The sequence below is a fragment of the Hyaena hyaena genome, unplaced genomic scaffold (genome assembly GCF_003009895.1).
Source record: "Hyaena hyaena isolate Hyena2069 unplaced genomic scaffold, ASM300989v1 scaffold_36, whole genome shotgun sequence".
Taxonomy (NCBI): domain Eukaryota; kingdom Metazoa; phylum Chordata; class Mammalia; order Carnivora; family Hyaenidae; genus Hyaena; species Hyaena hyaena.
In genome coordinates, this window is record NW_024080668.1 from 4539209 (window position 1) to 4558007 (window position 18799).

At 48.0% G+C, this 18799-nt stretch overlaps 1 protein-coding gene across 17 annotated transcripts in view; it reads left to right on the plus strand.

Annotated features, from left to right (window-relative positions):
* The window catches only part of NCAM1 (neural cell adhesion molecule 1), a 309548-nt gene that overhangs the window by 238625 nt on the left and 52124 nt on the right, over positions 1-18799 (plus strand). For all 17 annotated transcript variants that reach the window (XM_039229165.1, XM_039229153.1, XM_039229158.1 and 14 more), the window contains exons 2-7: positions 6607-6681; positions 8405-8623; positions 9644-9787; positions 10151-10288; positions 11449-11566; positions 12009-12175. In XM_039229165.1, coding sequence (XP_039085096.1) covers positions 6607-6681; positions 8405-8623; positions 9644-9787; positions 10151-10288; positions 11449-11566; positions 12009-12175 — 861 coding nt within the window. The remainder of the gene's footprint in view (positions 1-6606; positions 6682-8404; positions 8624-9643; positions 9788-10150; positions 10289-11448; positions 11567-12008; positions 12176-18799) is intronic.

Genomic DNA, 18799 nt, shown 5'->3' on the forward strand with positions numbered 1-18799 from the left:
TCTCTGAGAATACATACTTTATAGTTTCTTTAAAATGACACTTGACTTTGAGGTTAACATTTGAAAGTGAAAGTCTGTCTCATTTTCTTCTTCTCCTCAGCTGCTATTAACAGTAAGCAACTCAAGCCAGAATTCTAGAACTTGTGTGTCAAGTATAGGCGAGACTCCTTCATCATTACTAGTTGTTTATTTGTTTTCCTCTCCCCAAATGGCATAAACTTACCTATGTCCAGCTGCCTTCTGCAACAAATAGCAATCTGCATAATCTGTTGCATTATTTTCGACGTGTATCTAGGCTCACAGCAGATGTACCATGTGTACACATAGTTATAAACACACACACAAATACCCCTTAATAGATTTTGGACACATTGAATCCAGCAATCTACAAGAGATTCCATTATCTTATTCTCACTACAAGCATTATTAGGGATTTTGTTTGTTTTGGCTGTGTGTGTGTGTGTGTGTGTGTGTGTGTGTGTGTGTGTATAAATTCAAAGTACTATCCTATATGTGTCTCCATCTAAAAAACAACCAACACAGCCTGGTATTTGGCACTTTACGTACACCACCTTTCTAAATCATGTCAACATCTCTGTGACATCAATAGGGTTATTATTTTCATTTACAAATGTGGCAAATAGGCTCTGAGATTCTCCTGAGAACTCAGAGTAGCTGGGGTTTGGGCCCCGGTCTCTCTGGCTCCAGTCCTTGACTTCTTAATCATGGCTCTCCTCTGACGTCTAATTATCATGACAGTCCAACCACACAAATTCAATCTTACCTTCATCCCCATTTTACAGATAAGAAAACTGAGGCCAAGGTGAAGTGGCTTGTCTAGAGCGCCTCCATTATTGTTTATTGCCTCTGATTCAATTCAGTCATCTTTTATGCCAATAAAGTCATGACTAGCAATTAAAATTATCTAAATCAGTGTAGAGAGTGGAACTGGGCCACCTGACCAATGGGATCATTCAGGAAGTTTACTTTATCTTAAACCAGGAAGAGAAACATTGCCTCCCTCAAAAGTTGTGATCAAAATAATTTTTTCAGGAAGGATTGTTAGTATAAAATCATAAATATTTATTATGTCAGACATTATTATTCTAATTACACATAGTAATTCATTTTGTCTTTGCAACAGTCCCATAAAGAGCGTTCTGTTTGTCCCCGTTTCACAGATGAGAAAACAGAGGCACTGAGGGGTTAAATACCATGGGTAAGATTACACAGCTCCTAAGTGGCAGAGCTGAAATTCATACTCCACAGGCTGGTCCAGAGTCCTAGGCCACAAGCACTCTCCACCTGCTATGTTGGTTTTGATTTCACCTTCATTGAGTTTGGTTGGTTTAGTAGTGAAGTTACCCTGTATTTTCCCTCGAGTACTTTGCTAATAAGGGGAGCAAGCTGCCACAGGAAAGTGGGGGTGCCTCAGTTATTACGCTTCATATATCTGGATTTCCCACAGGTATGGTCACACAGAAGAGATTTTAGCATTCAGTTAGATTTTGAAAAATAAAAGAACAACTCTCCATGGGAGTGGTTAAGCATGGTGATATTCAAGGTTCATTTCTAGAACAGTAGTAGCTAACGAAGTAATATGCATAGTGGCATTTTGATTCCTTTTTCAAAAATTCTTAGCTGTTATCGAGGCGCCTGGGTGACTCAGTTGGTTAAGCGTCCAACTTTGGCTGAGGTCGTGATCTCAGGGTTTGTGAGTTCGAGACCCGCGTAAGGCACTGTGCTGATAGCTCAGAGCCTGAAGCCTGCTTCAGTTTCTGTGTCTCCCTCTCTCTCTGCCCCTCCCCTGCTCATGCTCTGTCTCTCTCTCAAAAATAAACATTAAAAAAATAATTTAAAAATTCTTAGCTGTTATCAGATAGGTTCTAGAAATTTCCCTCATGTGCTGCATTGTCGCTTATCAGATTACCCTCTGTTCTTCACCCTTCTCTTGAAGGGGTGACCAGTTCTTACCTTGGTTCTGGGTCCGCTGCACATCTGCAATCCATCTTCCTCACCAATCAGTGTCTTTATCACAATTTAACAAGAAGATATTTTCAGTTAGCCATGGGAGACACCTGGGTTTACATTCTTCTCAGCTCTGACCTCCTCAAGCACATGAGAATCTGAAAAGAAAACCGGTAAAATCAAAGAGCAGCGAGAAATTGTGGACTCCAGTGAAATCCATGATCTCCTTCTGGAAATCAGGATAATTTTTCTGTTACTTTGCCTTGCTAAGATTTCCACCTCTTCTGATAAATGCCTTGTTAGCACCTTTTATGAACTGAAAATTTGAATTCACTTTTCTTTAGCAACTAAAGGAAATTCTCTTGCCTCTGCTAGAAAGTTGAGAGTTACAAAACTTCTGTCTACATCTGAAGCTGTAGACAAGTTTGTATCTTTTCTACCATAGCATCATTTTAAAAGCCATTTAAATAGAAAACACATTTGAAAGCATACAAATCTCCCCTCAGGGTTATTTTACTTTTTAAATGAGATGAGGAGAGGGGGGAATCATTGTGTTCTGAAGAGAACATTTTCCCTGTCTGATCACAAGGGGTAGAAGAGTATGGGAAAGATATCTGGGGCTTTTGACTCCATCTAACCTGGCTTGGAATCTGGATTCCACCATTACTGTTTCTTACGAGCTTCCACTTCCCCACCTGTGAAATGGGAGTTATGATGCTATGATAATCTGTGGGCAAAGAGACCAATTAGACTTAACCAGGGTAGAAATGAAGGCAGCAACTTGACTATAAGATGTTCATACCCTTTTCTCTTTCTAACCCATGATTTGGAAGGAGAGCAAATGGTAATGAGTAGGTCATAACAAGCCCATGAGGCAGCCAACCAAAGGTTAGTGGTAGTTGTAAAGTGTAAGGGGAAGAGCTGGAGCCTTAGAATCAGATGACTTTGACTCTTGACTGCTCATTAGCTGAGTTACCCTGGGCTAGTTATGTGACTTCTTTGAGTGTTAATATTCTCTTGTGTAGAATGGAGACCATTAGGTCAGCCTTCTTATGTTTCAGAGCTGTTGTAATCATCAGACGAAGTAATGAAGTACGTTTTATAAACCAGAGCCTGTGATCTGGCTGTGGAGGGCCATGGGGCATGAGTACTCATTGGAAGGTGCTAGAAGCACCTTCGTCCCTTCAGGTCCAGACACCCATTGGTGAAAACATATATCTTTGGATGCATCTAGGATGAAGTAGGATTACACATGGCATTAGACAGGGCCTTTGTTGCAAAGAGTTGAGATACTTTTTCGGGAAAAATGTTTTCCTAGATGTCTTTAAAGGTACGAGTTATGCCTGGTTAGGAAATTTCACTTATATGTGCAACTAGAGAAAGGCAAAAGTTGAGGTAGGGGAATTTTTATTGGAAACAATGAAAGGCCTAATGAAGTAAGACAGGACGGGGGCGGGACACCACGAAGTGGAGGGAAGGAGTTTGGAGACCAGAGCAGGATTTCCACGCACCATTATTAAACCTAATAATTCAAGGTTCAGCGTTTGGGGAAGAAGAATCCGCCCTTGTGCTACAGTGGAAAACCTCCAAGCATTGACTTTCAGAGAGCCTGGGGTTCCTCTGGCCCAGCTTTTGACTCTGGTGTTTTGAAGGAGGAATCCTACTATATTTTCCATATGTGCCAGGAGTCTAAATGGATATGTCTTCTTTCAAATACCTCCGTGATGATAAATGTGTGCGTGGGACCTGGCTGGGCTGGGAATTCCTTTGAAATTCCTGTTTCTGATTGCTCTCCACGGCCCGGAGAAGGATACTGGCCACATTTGGGTATGAAACTCTTGAACCTCGCCGTGTTCTCTGGTCCCTGGAGGGTCATGTTCCGTTTGAAAAGAACTAAAAAAATGAGGGCTGTTTTTTCACTTGGGATAAGAACATCCTTCTCAGGGCGGTGAGGGCTCTGTGAGAGTAACGGGATCCATATGTCGAAGCTGGCTGCTGACGCCCAGCATATGGGCCAGTGAACCTTTCAGGCAGAAATATGGCTCTCATTCTCTCAAGAATGCCCCGGTAAGCTCCAGCAAACACCATCACTTAGGGGACAGGCGGCAGAGACACAGCTCCTGGGCTTTCATGGACCCGTGGTTCCGTGGAAAGTGAGCCACAGACAAGGATGGAAGGTCTTGGCTGGCCTTCCAATGGATGGCTCTGGCCTCCAGCCCTCTCTTGTCAGGCCCTGTGCACACCACCCCCCCCAAATACTAAGGGCCTTGCTAGCTCTGGGCTTGCTCTGTTTTCTTAGGGGATGGTGAGTCCGAGGGTTGTTCCTCACGATCTCCAGATTGTTCCGTAAGCAGATTGCACGGAAACATTTTACCCTGTACTTGCAGAGGAAGCACCGCATGATGGAAAGGACATTTACCTGGGAGCCAGGTGGCCTGGGCCCTGGGACCACCACAACCACCCTGGCCCTAAATCGAGGTGACCTTAGTGAAGTCATTTTACCTCTCTTTCTCATCCAGGAAATGAGGAGGTGGACCCTGATGCTGGTTGAGACTCCTCCTGGCTCCCTCTGTTTAGAACTGGGGGAGCTCAGTCACTTAAGTGTCTGACTTTGGCTCAGATCATGACCTCACAGTTTGTGGGTACGAGCCCCGCATCGGGCTCTGTGCTGACAGCTCAGAGCCTGGAGCCTGCTTCAGATTCTTTGCCTCCCTCTCTCTATGCCCCTCCCCTGCTCATGCTCTATCTCTCTCTCTCAAAAATAAATAAACATTTTGAAAAATTTTTTTAGTCTTAAAAAAAGCGCACCTAGCTCTGTCCAGAGGAGAGTGACAGTAGCAGCCACAGGCAGGCAGACTTGCAGTGTTGGGTTCCTTTGCAGCTCTGTGTGTGTGCTGCGTGGCAGTTCAGGAAAGGGGGAAGCTCTTTCCTGGCTCCCAGTGAGGATTCCATCTAGGCCCTGATGAGTCATCAGCCATAAACCTGGAGAGGGACAGCCCGCCTGCCCCCGATTACTACTGCATTTCCTCCAAACCAGCACCTGGGAAGTCTGACCTCCCCTCCTGCCCTCACGGTGGAGCGATCAGCATCCTCTCCCTGCCTGAACTCCTCCCTCGGGCCCTGGCTCCTCTGCTGGTTCTCCGCGGTCTGCTTTGTCCATTGTGGGTGGTTGGCAAGGCCCTTCCCCTGGTAGCTGGATGTCCCCAGGCTCCCCTTACGCAGCCCCGTGCAGGCCCTTTGATCCCTGCTCCACTGAGTGCACGTGGTCCCTTCATCACGGGAACACAGACAGCAGCTCAGCCTGGAGTCCGTCTCCATGGCAACCAGCATTCCCTCCAGGTCTGCTGTGCAAAGAAAATGGCTGTTCTAAGGAAGGGCTCACTGAGTCTCTATTACCCAGCCTGTTTAGTCCAGGCCCCTCCTCCATATCCGCTCTAGGAAGCTACATGCATTGAACCAAATGTCCGTTAGCTCTTAGCTCTCGGATTTACTTTACCTAAGAGGAGGGGAGGCAGAAGGAGGTTGAATCCAAATGGATAAAAGCATTTTCCCCCCTACCCTAAAACTATATTTTCATGAGAAACGGTTATCTGCTCCGAGCAGATGAACGAAGAACTGAATGTATAGAGCAATCTATGGGCTCCAGGGCAGTGTATTTTGTCTTATCGGTGGAGTAGAATGACGGAGCATGTGGATACTCAAATAAAAATTCCATGCGAGTCGCCAGGAGATACAGGGAGGTCCGCAGGGCAGAGACGACAGCATTTCAGAGGAGTGACTTCTAATTGTAGCGATGGTGTTGGGTGCTGTCTCCTCTTACGGAAAGAGGGGTGTGGGTCCCCTTGTCATGAGGTAGGGCGAGCATTTTGGCATCTTCTGTCTAAAACTCCATCCAGACCATCACAGTGAACCATTTTCCATAGTCATCAAGCATGGGGACAGGGGGAACTGGCAGAAGACCCTGCACAGATGTCTGGAGTGGCAGGCTTCCCTCGTCACACAGCCTTGGGGACGCTTCAGGTTGACATCCAAAAGCAACTCATCTGTTATTTCTGTGAACCCCAGGAGTGCTGCTGTTTGGAGCAGGAGCCTTCTCAAGAGGTCAGAAACATGTAGAGCGAGGGTCACCCCAAATCCCTCAGGGGACCGAGCTCTCATACTGTCTGATAAGGGAAAGAAATTCCACAGGAAATGGTCCGGATCCTGCCCACTCCTGGCTTCGCCATAGGAACTGGGGATTCTCTGGTGCTGACAAGCTGTCCACCCAGACAGCATCTTCCTTTCACTCTTTTTTTCCTCCTTTTTTCCAAAACAAAAAAAATTTTAATGTTTATCTTTGAGAGAGAAAGAGAGAGACAGAGTGCAAACAGAAGAGGAGTGAAGAGAGGGGGAGACAGAGAATCAGAAGCAGGTTCCAGGCTCTGAGCTGTCAGCACAGAGCCCAACGTGGGGCTCAAACTCAGCAGCAGTGAGATCATGACCTGAGCCAAAGTCGGCCGCTCAACCGACTAAGCCACCCAGGCGCCCTGGGCTTCATTCTTTCTTAACATGAGTTGGAAGACCCTGTTTTTGAATGAAAGCTCTGGGTTTGGTTCTCAAAAATCCTCACGTGTTTCAACTGGACTTTGTCTTTTTCAGCTTCTCTGCAGGTGGATATTGTCCCCAGCCAAGGGGAGATCAGCGTTGGAGAATCCAAATTCTTCTTATGCCAAGGCAAGTGCCCTGTGCCCCCGCTGCATTTGAGGAAAGGCGGCCAGCAGAGCCGAAGCCAGTGGCCTGTGCGTGCTGGGACGGCCATGCCCAGAACTGCCCTGCTGAGGGTTGAGCGGTGTGAGCGGATGGGCAGGGAAGCCCTCGGACCCTCTTCCTTCCCTTCTCCAAGGGCCGCCCCAACACAGTGAGATGTGTCATCTGGACTTCTTCTTGGTGATGGAGGATGTCTAGGGATTTTCCGAGGAAGGTCTGGGCACAAATTCCCAGAATAGCAAATCACCGCAGATCCCTTGTTCCGTATCCAGCCAGAGTTCTGTAAATGATGACGGGGAATAGCACTGCCTCAGAAATAATGGTTCAGTGGGTCAGCGTAAGGCTTATTTCTTAGAATCTGCCAGAACAGGAAATTCCGAGAAGGTCTGAAACTTGCCTGGAAGGAAATGGAGTGCCAGTGTCTCTTTTGCTATGAGGCCATGGGTCCTGGGTTTTCCAGATCGGTCGTGAACACCTGTATTCTGTCCCTTTGCCCCACCTCCACCCCCACCACCAGAGCTCTGGGGTTTGTTGGACCTGGTGTCCTTGTGTTTTGTTCAGAAAACAGGCCCCGTTTCCATAGCTCAGATCGTCATCAGGAAATGTGGAGGAAAAGCTTTGTGATCAGGCTTTGGGTTCTCTGTTTGGGACATGACTGGGACTCAGATCATGGAAGGACCAGGGACGTGGAGCTGAGCTGGGTGTAGACTGACCTGGGTGTAGACTGACCTCGAGCAAGCAGCATTGGGCAGGGAGCGGCCTTTCCGTGTGATCACGATTTGCATTGGCCAAGGTGCTTTGTGGCCGTCAGATGTGTTCGCTCTGGCTTTGCCTTCATTACAACGATATAAATGATCTGGAGATGCAGCCACGGAGCCCACAGCACATCTTGCAAATAGCGATATTTATTGAAACCATGATGGGCCCTGAAAGGAAGGCTGCCTCATTTCCATACTAAGCATCTATGTGGGGCCAGGCGGTATGTCCCGGGGAAGGGCGCTGTGCAGAGAGGCGGGGCCTGGAGCCCGTGTTCTGGCTCAGAGTAGGAGACGGCTAAGCAGCAGCATCTGCCCCTCCTAGGGGCCCAGGGAACACATGTATGGCTGGTCCTGGCTGCCTTCTTCACAGCATTTAAGGAGATGAATTTGTCTGTCTGAGACAAGTACTGAAATGACAAGCCAGTGTGTGCTGGCAGATGCTAGAATAAAATTGGTTGGCATCCATACTTCTAGACTAGCTGGTGTCTCATCATCCTCTCTGGAGACTAATCTAAGCCCTCTAAGTTCAGCTGATCAGTTGGCTCAGACCAGCTATGCCCATGAGCTCGGATCCTAAACACTAACTCCCTTTGCTCCCCTTCTGTGGGACTGTAGCTCCTCATTTAGAGCTCGGCGCACAGTAGGTCCTCAACAAATGCCCCTTCTCTTCCCTCAGAGGCTACTCGGAGAAATACTGGCACAAGGGGTGGTTGAGTTCTTTCCAATTACCGTAAGGGGTGTCGTGTACATAACAGTGAAGCCCAGAAGCTCGAGTTGGGTTGTGACGCGTCCTAACGTAGATGGTCTCCCTCCCTGATCATCGAGCCCAGGGACCTCTCGTTCAGTAGCTCTTACTGAGAACCCACTGTCACCTTGGAGGGGACTTCGTCTTTTCAAATTAAGTGGTTTGAAAATAATCTCTTCCTCTTTAGTGGCCGGAGATGCCAAAGATAAAGACATCTCCTGGTTCTCCCCCAATGGAGAAAAGCTCACCCCAAACCAGCAGCGGATCTCCGTGGTGTGGAATGACGACTCTTCCTCCACACTCACCATCTACAATGCCAACATTGACGACGCCGGCATCTACAAGTGCGTGGTCACTGGCGAGGATGGCAGCGAGTCAGAGGCCACGGTCAACGTGAAGATCTTCCGTAAGAGCCTCCTCTGTCCCCCTCCATATTCCCTGTGCTCTCCTTTGGCCAGAAGACACGTGAGCAGCAGGCAGAGTGGGATGGCAGTGAGGGCCGGCTGAGGGCTTCCTCCTTCCCACTCCCTAAGCCTTTTCTGAACTGAGCTAATAAGAGCTCCGATAAGTTCTTGAATGATCCTTGGCCAACTCAGAGCTCACAACCCTGGTTCATGCTGATCCCAGCTACCCCCCTCTGGCCTCCGTTCTCTAATTTCAAATTACACAGTTCCCAGAGAGCTGTTAAGCATTCCCCATCACTTCCGCAAGTGTTGATTGACTATTGTACAATTCAAGTTTTACCTCTTATTTCACTCTCCCTGCTGGTAATGGAGCCCAAAGGCTCGGTGGGGTACGGGGGATTATTATCTGAACACTCTGGGCCGCTCAGAGCAGGCGGTTCCCATTGTCATTGAAACCAAGTCTGGAGGTGGCATCTCGTTACCTTGTTATCATGCATCCGTCTCCTTGGCCAGTATAATGGTGGGTGACAGCTAATGGAAAGTACTGATTGCCATAGTATTTACTGCCATTAAGCCTATTTTTCTTCTGCTTGTCAAAATCCTTACTGCTCTAGGAAGGCTGAGTTTGGGGTGCCAGAGAGAATGGGAGACAGAGAAAGGACCAGTGATCAATCATTGCCGACTAGGTGTTCTACTGGTTCATTCCACCTGTGCTTTGTGTTTCATTGCCACCATCCCACATGGCGAGGGACACTTGGGATACTTCTACGCAAAGTATGATGAATTCAGCACTCAGTGGAGAGACATTGATTGCCAAATATTGATGCCATATTCCCCTGACTATACCATCTGCTTTGCCTGGCTCCTTGGTTACATATGGGGTGGGACCCTGTCTTATGCCACTGGGTATATGGATTGAGAACTGTCCATGACTCTAACCCAAGCAGTATGGCTCTAGCGTAAAGGGGTCTGCATGGGAGAACCAGCTGTTTCCCCTCACTCTTCTCTTGCTTATTTTCCAGAGAAGCTCATGTTCAAGAATGCACCAACCCCGCAGGAGTTCAGGGAGGGGGAAGATGCTGTGATCGTGTGTGATGTGGTCAGCTCCCTCCCCCCAACCATCATCTGGAAACACAAAGGCCGAGATGTCATCCTGAAAAAAGATGGTGAGGTCTAATTCCCTGGCAGCTGCCTTTCCCTCAAGCCACCCAAGTCCCCTAGGGCTTCTCCTCAGCCAGCCTCTGAGGCGTTCCAGCCCAGACTCAGGCGCCAGCATCCCTCCACCACACGCACTTTCCGGGCCCTGAATGGGTTTATGTTGGTAGCTTGTCTATTCAGGCACTTGACTTTCTCTCCAAAGAGAAAGACAAATTTCCAGTAGACTTTTGCTCTTGGCTCTGTGTCAGAGCCGGGAACATATTCCTTCATTTCAGCTTAAAGCCCCACCTGTAAGATTGCAGCTAGGAAAGAGGAAGTTACCAGAATTCTCTGACTGATCCTTGGATGAACCCGCCTCTTGTCTCTTCTAGTCCGATTCATAGTCCTGTCCAACAACTACCTGCAGATCCGGGGCATCAAGAAAACAGATGAGGGCACTTATCGCTGCGAGGGCAGGATCCTGGCACGGGGGGAGATCAACTTCAAGGACATTCAGGTCATTGTGAACGGTGAGGAGATCCATTCTTCCCGCTCTCTTCATTACTACAACCTGGTTTCCCCACACCATCCTCCGTAACTTCCTCTTCAGTCTATTAAATCAGTCCCGTCCTGACTCAAGCATCCATCTCAACTGAATCCCTCCTCTGGCTTGTTTTGTTTCTTCCTTAATACACTTGCCTTTTGGGTCTCCCTCAACTCAGAGGACTTCTGGTGCAACTCTTGAATGTCCTTCGTGGTCTTACGGACCTGGGAACTTTCCCATGCTTACCAATAAGTCCTCCTTCACCCTTCAGTGTCCTTGATGCTCCCATACTCATGAGGTTAGTCCTCTGGCTCAAAGTTCAAAGAAAATGTTATAATCAATTCAGTCCCCAGAATAGTCAGAATCATGGGTCATGGGCTTATTAATCTTAATTTGCAGTGTCAAATAAACACACCCGTGGAATCGATCTGACATTTGCAAGATGTTTACAGGAAATTATAATGTCAGTACTAAGAAAATAAGTAAATCGTGATTGAATTGTTTCGGCTGTTGATATATATTTTTTGCCAAATTCTCCCCCTCTCAGTCCTTTTGGTAGAAACAGTTTGTGCACAGGGTTGTTTATGACAATCCCAGAGAAATGTCACTCATTGGTGAGCTGATGCATTTTGAAATGGTATTAACCATTTAACTGCCAGGAACAGGCACTTCCAACTTGTTCCAGTATCGAGAGCCCCCTGTCAGGCATCAAGTTACACTTACCATGGTAGTTGTAAGTTTAATACGTATTGATTAAGAAACTATATAATGATAAATAGCTAGTATGAGTTGAATACTATTTTTTGGCCGAATGCTATTTTTAAATGAATAAAACATATGAATGTAGCTTCAACAGCTGTATTGTTGGAAAACAATATTATAATACATTGCTGCACATATAATGATATGGTATATTGTTGAAAAACACGGATGCGTATTCGTGGGTGACTTATGTATTCAGTTTGGAGTAATTATTTCATACACATGTGAGTTTAGATCCCTCACACTAGCCCTGCAGCTTCCCGAAACTCTTGACCTCCAGGCTGTGACCCTCCGACCTGAGGTCCCCTGGAAGTGCATCTTCTCCAGGCCACTGGGTTCCTCCAGGTTTTCACAACCACCCCTGACAGTTCTTCTTTCCTTCAGTGCCGCCCACCGTCCAGGCCAGGCAGAGCATAGTGAATGCCACCGCCAACCTCGGCCAGTCCGTCACCCTGGTGTGCGATGCTGAAGGCTTCCCAGAGCCCACCATGAGCTGGACAAAGTAAGAGACTGGCTCATGCCTTTTATCGTGGACTAGTGGAGAAGGCAAGACCACAGAGCCCGCTCCATGTTGGCATTTCAGTGGAATGGGTATGGGCTGCTTGGGAATGTCAACTCTGGTGTAGAATGGAGTCTCTTCTGCAAGCTTCTCTTGCGTTGTGCATCCGATCCCTTCATTTTCCGTTTGTGGGGCAGAACCAGAGGACATGGCCTTGGAGGCCCTCTTTGGAATGTTTGCAGGTGCAGCTTATAAGCCCTTGGACAGAGACAGGTTTGGGTGGAGGCATCTAAGGTCCATGTGGAAGAACAACTTGGCATATAGACCGATGTGAAGACCGAGTCTCTCCCACGGGCTCAGTCTGCATTTTATGGAAACTGATTAAAAATAAACATCTTACCCCTGTGGTCAGAATCATGGTACTTTGCATTTCTGCACCAATTAGGGACGGGGAACAGATAGAGAATGAGGAAGATGACAAATACGTCTTCAGCGATGACAGTTCTGAGCTGACCATCAGGAAGGTGGATAAGAACGACGAGGCTGAGTACGTGTGCATCGCCGAGAACAAGGCTGGAGAGCAGGATGCGTCCATCCACCTCAAAGTCTTTGGTAAGGACAGTGGGGGTCGAGATCATTGCTCTACCACACTCCCTCTTACCCTGCACACTCAATCCCCCAGGAAGGCCCTCTCTACTCTGCCTTGGAATCTGTTCCAAGTGCAACCACGTCTGCCAACTCCACCAGCTAAGCCTGAGTCTGTGCCGTCCGCCTCCTCCCCTGGTCAATGAGACAGCTGGTCTCCCACACCCCCACCGGTGCTCCCTTTCAGCCCCTCCTCACAGCAGCCAGAGTGACCTCAAGTGCCAACCCTTTGTTTAAAATGCTCCCATGAGGGCGCCTGGGTGGCTTAGTTGGTTAAGCGTCCAACTTTCGCTTAGGTCATGATCTCACAGTTCGTGGGTTCGAGCCCCGCGTCGGGCTCTGTGCTGACTGCCAGCTCAGAGCCTGGAGCCTATTTCAGAGTCTGTGTCTCCCTCTCTCTCTGACCCTCCCCTGCTCATGCTCTCTGTCTCTCTCCTAGAAATAAAATAAAAATATTTAAAAAAAAAAAATGCTCCCATGGCTTGCCATTGCAACCAGAATGAAATCCCGACTCCCTCCATGACCAAACTTGAGCTGGTCCCTGCCTTCCTGTCCAGCCCCATCTTTCCTGCCCTTTGCTCCTCCCTCTCCAACCCCTCAGGCCCTCTTTCTGCGGCTCGGACACATCTCATCTTAGGGACATCGCGCTCGATACTCCTTCTGCTTAGAGCATCCTTTCCTCAGATCTTCTCTGAGCCACCTTCTTCTCCTGCACCATTCAGATCTCAGCTGAGCCAACCTTCTCGGTGAATCCTTCCTGCCCTACCCTGGCTAACACGCCACTACCACCCCATCCACTGAGTGCATCCATTGATCTTACTCTACCTTCTTCACCACACTTATCAAACCCAAACTGGTCTCATTTACACCTTTCTTTGGGGTGTTGTCTTGTACCTCCACTAAGGGTGTAAACTCCGAGACGGTAGAGTGCCAGTCCCTCTTTCTCTCTCCTGCTTTGTCTCTGCCGCTTCAACCAGTGCCGGGCTCGTGAAGGCCTTTGGTAAATACCAGTGACCAACAGGCTGACTGCCTGCATCTCCTTGTCTCTCCCTGGCCTGTGTGAAATGGTGCCGTCAAAGGCATGAGAATCTCCTCTACATCTCTACTCTCTCCACCTTCATAAACTCAGTGAACTTCCATTCACTTAGAGCTGAAATGCATTTGGACCTGACCTTGGAAAAAGCATTCGTGGCAGAGAAATGCTTAGCCCAGTGGCTGTCAGCGCTTCTCTGCCCATGTTTTTGGTCCACTGTAGATGGCACTGCTACGTGCCAGAGGGCTAGCTGCGGCTCATGCGGCTCCCAGGTCACTGCAGCATGCGCCTGGCAGGCCGGCTGGGACCCCTTTGTGCAGCCTGCTCGAGAGAGCTGATCTTTGTTTGTAAACAAAGAGCTTTGAAAGATCAAGTGCAGTCAGACCTGCTAATCACAGATGAATCCTGCCAATCCATTGATGACAGTTGGGTTTAGAAATAGGTGATCAGTTTGGTTCACATCAACTGGATATACTGGAGAGTGCAAGCTAAGAATGGGCTTGGGAAATATTCTTGACGGTTCTTTTTTTTTTTTTTTTTTTTTCCCTAATTCTCTTCCCCAGCTATTCTGATCTCCTCAAGTCTTTCCATGTTATAAAGACAGGCGCATTTGTTAATGTATTCTTTCATTTAACAAATATTTATCGTGCGTCAGTGCTGCTGGAGAGAGGGGCAGCAGAAACAAGCATGATGTCTCCCTGAGAGGCACAGGAGGGAGATGAACACATAAGCACATAAACTATAATAGATAGTGTCAGCCAACAACAGTTGAATGTCTGCCATAGGCCCAGCCATTGCCAAGGTTATGAGGATGAATGACATGCTCTCTCTCTGTCTTTATCAATGGGCTCACGGACTCACGGTGATGACCAGCGCTGACATTTTTAATGACGGTCCATCGTAATGGTGACGTGCATGGTGTTTCATTGGAAAAGATCCGTGGCGCTGCAGGACAGAAGTTAGGGAGGTCTTCACAAATGGTGTGCTGCTTCACAGGCAGGGGCGTCCAAAGTGGAAAAGGGGGGACCTCAGGCCACACACACACAGGCACAGAGGCAGGAAGGACTCGTGTTATGTTGAATGTGAGCTCCTTGTAGACGGGAACTGAGAATCCCCAGCTGGCAGGACAGTGCGTGGCAGATCAGAGGTGTCAGGATTTGCATAAATGAAGGAAGAGCAGTTTATGTGAACGAAGCACAATGTATATGGCGGGGGGGTGGGGGTGGGGAGGGGAGTCCAGGAACGTGTAACCATCACTTGTCTTGGGAAGTTCTTAGATATTGGCCCCACAGGGTTGTAATAACACCCACCACGATGCAAGTGCTTGTCATGTGTCAAGCAGTATGTGAACTGACTCTTACTCCTCAGGACAACCCTGTGAGGTAGATCTAATTATTGTCCTTGTTTTACAAATGAGGAAACTGAGCACAAAGAATCAAGTGACCTACCCAAGGAGCCAGCATTCAAACCCAGGCAGTTGGCTCTTAGGTCCTTTCCCTGACAGTGGGAAGTACTACTCTATGAAACTCAACTTAACACATAACTGTCTCTGAATTGCAGATGCAGTGAGCAGGCCTGCTGAAGTTAGTGTGTACCCTGCCTTTCCCACCACGGGCAACACGGTTTCTCTGTAGAAGTGCGCCCACTTCTTACTTGGCTGGTCAGGAGCAGAGCTTGGCTTCCCTTCCAGGCCTCTCTGCTGCTGGTGGCTGCCCCGGGAAGGAGGTATGGGTAGTGAGTCAGGAGCCTCGTGGGGCCAATGTAGAGTAAAGAGCTGGAGGTCTGGGGAAGGAGGTAACGAGGCGGGGAATGTAGGATGCAAGAACTGAGGCAAGGCACGATTTGTCTTTCCCCCCACCTCTCACACCACACATGTCGTCCTGTGCCCGCCCCCCGAATCACATATATACACACATACTTACATACACATATACGTACACACGCACAATTTCTTCCCCAAGATCGCACTGGGAGACTATATGTTAGTCTAGATGAGCAAACAGAGGAGAAGTGGCCAGAGCCCTGCAGAGACAGGTAGGTAAATCACCAACTCCTAGGGGCCGTGTCTCACCCAGCCCCCATCTGGAATGGGAGTCCTCCTCTGTGATACCCGGGGGAGGGCTGGCATAGCCTCTTTGGAGTAACCTGGTACCTTATGCACACACTCCTTTCCCTTTCCATTTCACGTTCCTAACCTCTTCTCCCTCCCCCTATGGCCTCCCTTGGATTAGGGGTTTGGTAGTAAGGCCAAGGTGGGGGTGGCTAGTTAGGGCCCCATCCTTCTTTCATTTTGTCCCCACCTCTCCCCCTTGGCTTGCCACGGGACCAGCCACGAGGGGAAAAATGACAGAGCAGGCTCCTCAGTGGTAGCAGAGTCAGCAGCAGGGGCCAGAAGAGCAAAGAAACCGGCAGCTTAAGACAGTAGAGAAGCGTGCAGAACTCCCCTGATTCAAGAAGGGAAGGCAATTAGTATGTACGGGGCATATCTAAATTAGACACTGCCATAATTGTACCTTACTGACATCATTTTTTCCTAAGAAGAGGGCACATTCTAGCATGCATTGCCCTAGTTATCAGCCAGAAGCTCTTTTTACTAAGTAGTTACATCCTACCTTTCTTTAAATTTGGCAGTGAATTTCCATTGCCTTTTCTTCCCGTGGGCCCTTCTAAAAGAGTATTTTTGTCTCCTCACACTCCTATTATGCTCGTACAAGTGCTCTCGAGGCTTCATGCTGCCGTGGGCTGAGGCGAGTCCACCAGTGGGCTTGCTTTGCTGACCCCTTAGGACCACAGCAGCCCTTGTGAGTTACCGCACAGCTTAAAGCCTGAAGGGGGGCGCCTGGGTGGCTTAGTCATTTAAGCGTCCGACTTTTGCTCAGGTCATGATCTTGCGGTTCGTGGGTTCGAGCCCCGCGTCGGGCTCTGTGCTGACTGCCAGCTCAGAGCCTGGAGCCTGTTTCAGAGTCTGTGTCTCCCTCTCTCTCTGACCCTCCCCTGCTCACGCTGTCTCTCTCTCCTAGAAATAAATAAAAATATTAAAAAAAAAAAAAAAAAAGCCTGAAGGAGGGTGCTCCTGGTCATGTCCAGCCTCTCCGTTCAGAGATTCAGGGCCCCAGAGCCCTCCTTGGGCTGGGGATACAGGAGCCTGGACTGGAGTGGGAATAAACAAGACCTATCCTTAGCAGCAGGGCACAGAGCCATGCGAATGATGGAAGAGGAGAGCCAGTGTGCTTGGAAAACTCCCAGGGGCAGCTGTTCTCACAGGAAGGTCCATAGGGAGATGTGCCGTGGAAAGATCTGAGATATTAAGTCCCATAGCAGCAGGTGGAATATAGAGCAGGGATCCAAAGTCAACGGCCTACAACAGACATTAATTAAGATGGTACAAGTACCATCTGAAGGTAAAACCTGGAGATCTTCCTCTGGATCCTGGGGTGCAGAGGGAAATGACCCTGTCTGTATCCATCCCTCTTAGCCCGATAATGCCCATTGTCCAAGGTGATTATGTAAAGCATCCCTTTCCACCCTCAAGGGTGTCTTGATTTGGACAATAAATTATATTGGTATCCTGTCTCCAAGGCAATATCCTAAGCTTTCAATTACTTCTCACAAGAGTCTTGCTTCTGTAGCGCAAAGAGGTTAAGTCATCAGTGAAAACCTTGTCTTCCTTCCCAGCAGCCCTCTGTAGACCATCCAAAATTAGCTATTGTTAATAATGTTTTTAGTAATAATACACCTTCCTTTTTTCTAAAGATTTGTACAGCGTACCCTTTGTAACCCTCTGGGAAATGGAGCCACCAAACCAAACTTTAATAGATGTTAACTATCCCTTGTCTGTCTTCTATTAACCTTTTCCTGCCAGGACAAAGTTCTGGGGGTCAGGAGAAGGTCAGCGCACACAGTCTAGGTCACGACATCCATCCAGATTTCTTTTTTTTTTTTAATGTTTTATTTATTTCTAGGAGAGAGAGAGAGAGACAGCGTGAGCAGAGGAGGGTCAGAGAGAGAGGGAGACACAGACTGAAACAGGCTCCAGGCTCTGAGCCGGCAGTCAGCACAGAGCCCAACGCGGGGCTCGAACCCACGAACTGCGAGATCATGACCCGAGCGAAAGTCAGATGCTTAACCGACTAAGCCACCCAGGTGCCCCCATCCATCCAGATTTCAAGAGGCCAAAGATTCAGCCTTCCTGTGACTGCCCCCAGACCTCAAAACAACTGTCCCATTCAGTGAATTCAGTTGTTTGCCCGACTGTTATTTATTTATCTTTTTTTTTTTTAACACTTTTCAGTCTGTGCTTTTAACAGGGCAGAAATTCAGCTTTTATCTTTCTAAAACCTCCTGTCCAGCCACACTTAACACTTAGTCCATTCAATAGGAGTTGTGACCACCTCGAAAATCCTATGTATCAAGATAGAGACAAAACCTTCCTAGGGGAAAACCACGCTCAACTGGACCCCATCAATTCTAATTTGCGATCATTTGACCACATTGGATTGAGATGTGCTTATGTGCTTGCCATCAAAAAAGGATTTGCTAAGCAGACTGTTTAGTACAGATTAACTGTAGTGGAATATTTGATCTAGATGGGTAATTTTATACAGAAGCAGATATTTGCTACAGAAAATGCACAGCCTTGCCATTGCTTTCTCTTTCGTAAAGCAAAATCAAGGGCCTCCACTTGTAGGATGCATATAGGCAGTAGTTCATTAACCTACTTGGGGTGCTGTACAAATTTGAATGTAAAGGAAATGCAGTTCTTTCCAAAATTATCTGTAAATTTGATTTATTTCTTTTTTGTTTGTGTATCTAGCCTGGTCTTTCTCCTCCATTAGTGAAATAAGTTACATTTGTGCAGTGTTATCTTTTCTCTTCCATGGAAGGTTTAGCAATTTCAGAGTATAATTGTTTTAAATCAGGAAAAGTCAATTTTCTCTAATGTTTTAACGTTTAACTCAGCTTTCAAATGCTTGTGTTTTCTTGCATTACCCAAAACATTTGGAAAATGAACCCATCTCCTCTCCTCCCCGCCCCAGCCCATCTCACAGCCCCCAACCCATCACTCGCCATGTTTCCTTCCTGGAGTCAGTGCTAACCCAGCTCTCTCCACCAGCAGGAAGCTCGGAGTCACGTGATCTCCTTCGCAACCTTTCTTTTGTGTCTTGCCTTGCCCCCTTTGCCCTCTGTTCACTTGGCACTTCCTGCAAAGCCTGCCATAAGTGCCTCTCTCAAAGCTGCCCTTCCTTCCACATCGGCCCCTCACCCCAGGCCACCTGGTTCGGGGCTGTATGAAGCCACATCCGGGGCATGGCCAGAGCTTCCAAATTGGTTTTCCCACCTCAAGGTTTCCTCCATTCTAAATCATCTTGAGTCTTTCTTAGATTAACCTTCATGAAGTACAAATGGCCATTTCATTCTTCGGATCAAATACCGCCAGTGGGCCTCCATCAGCCCCACCGAGATCATTCAAAGCAAGCACCTTAGCCAGCCTGTCACGATCTCTGTGCCGGGCCCAGCATCGCCTCCCCCTGCCATGAGGAGCAAACGCCGGCTCCTGC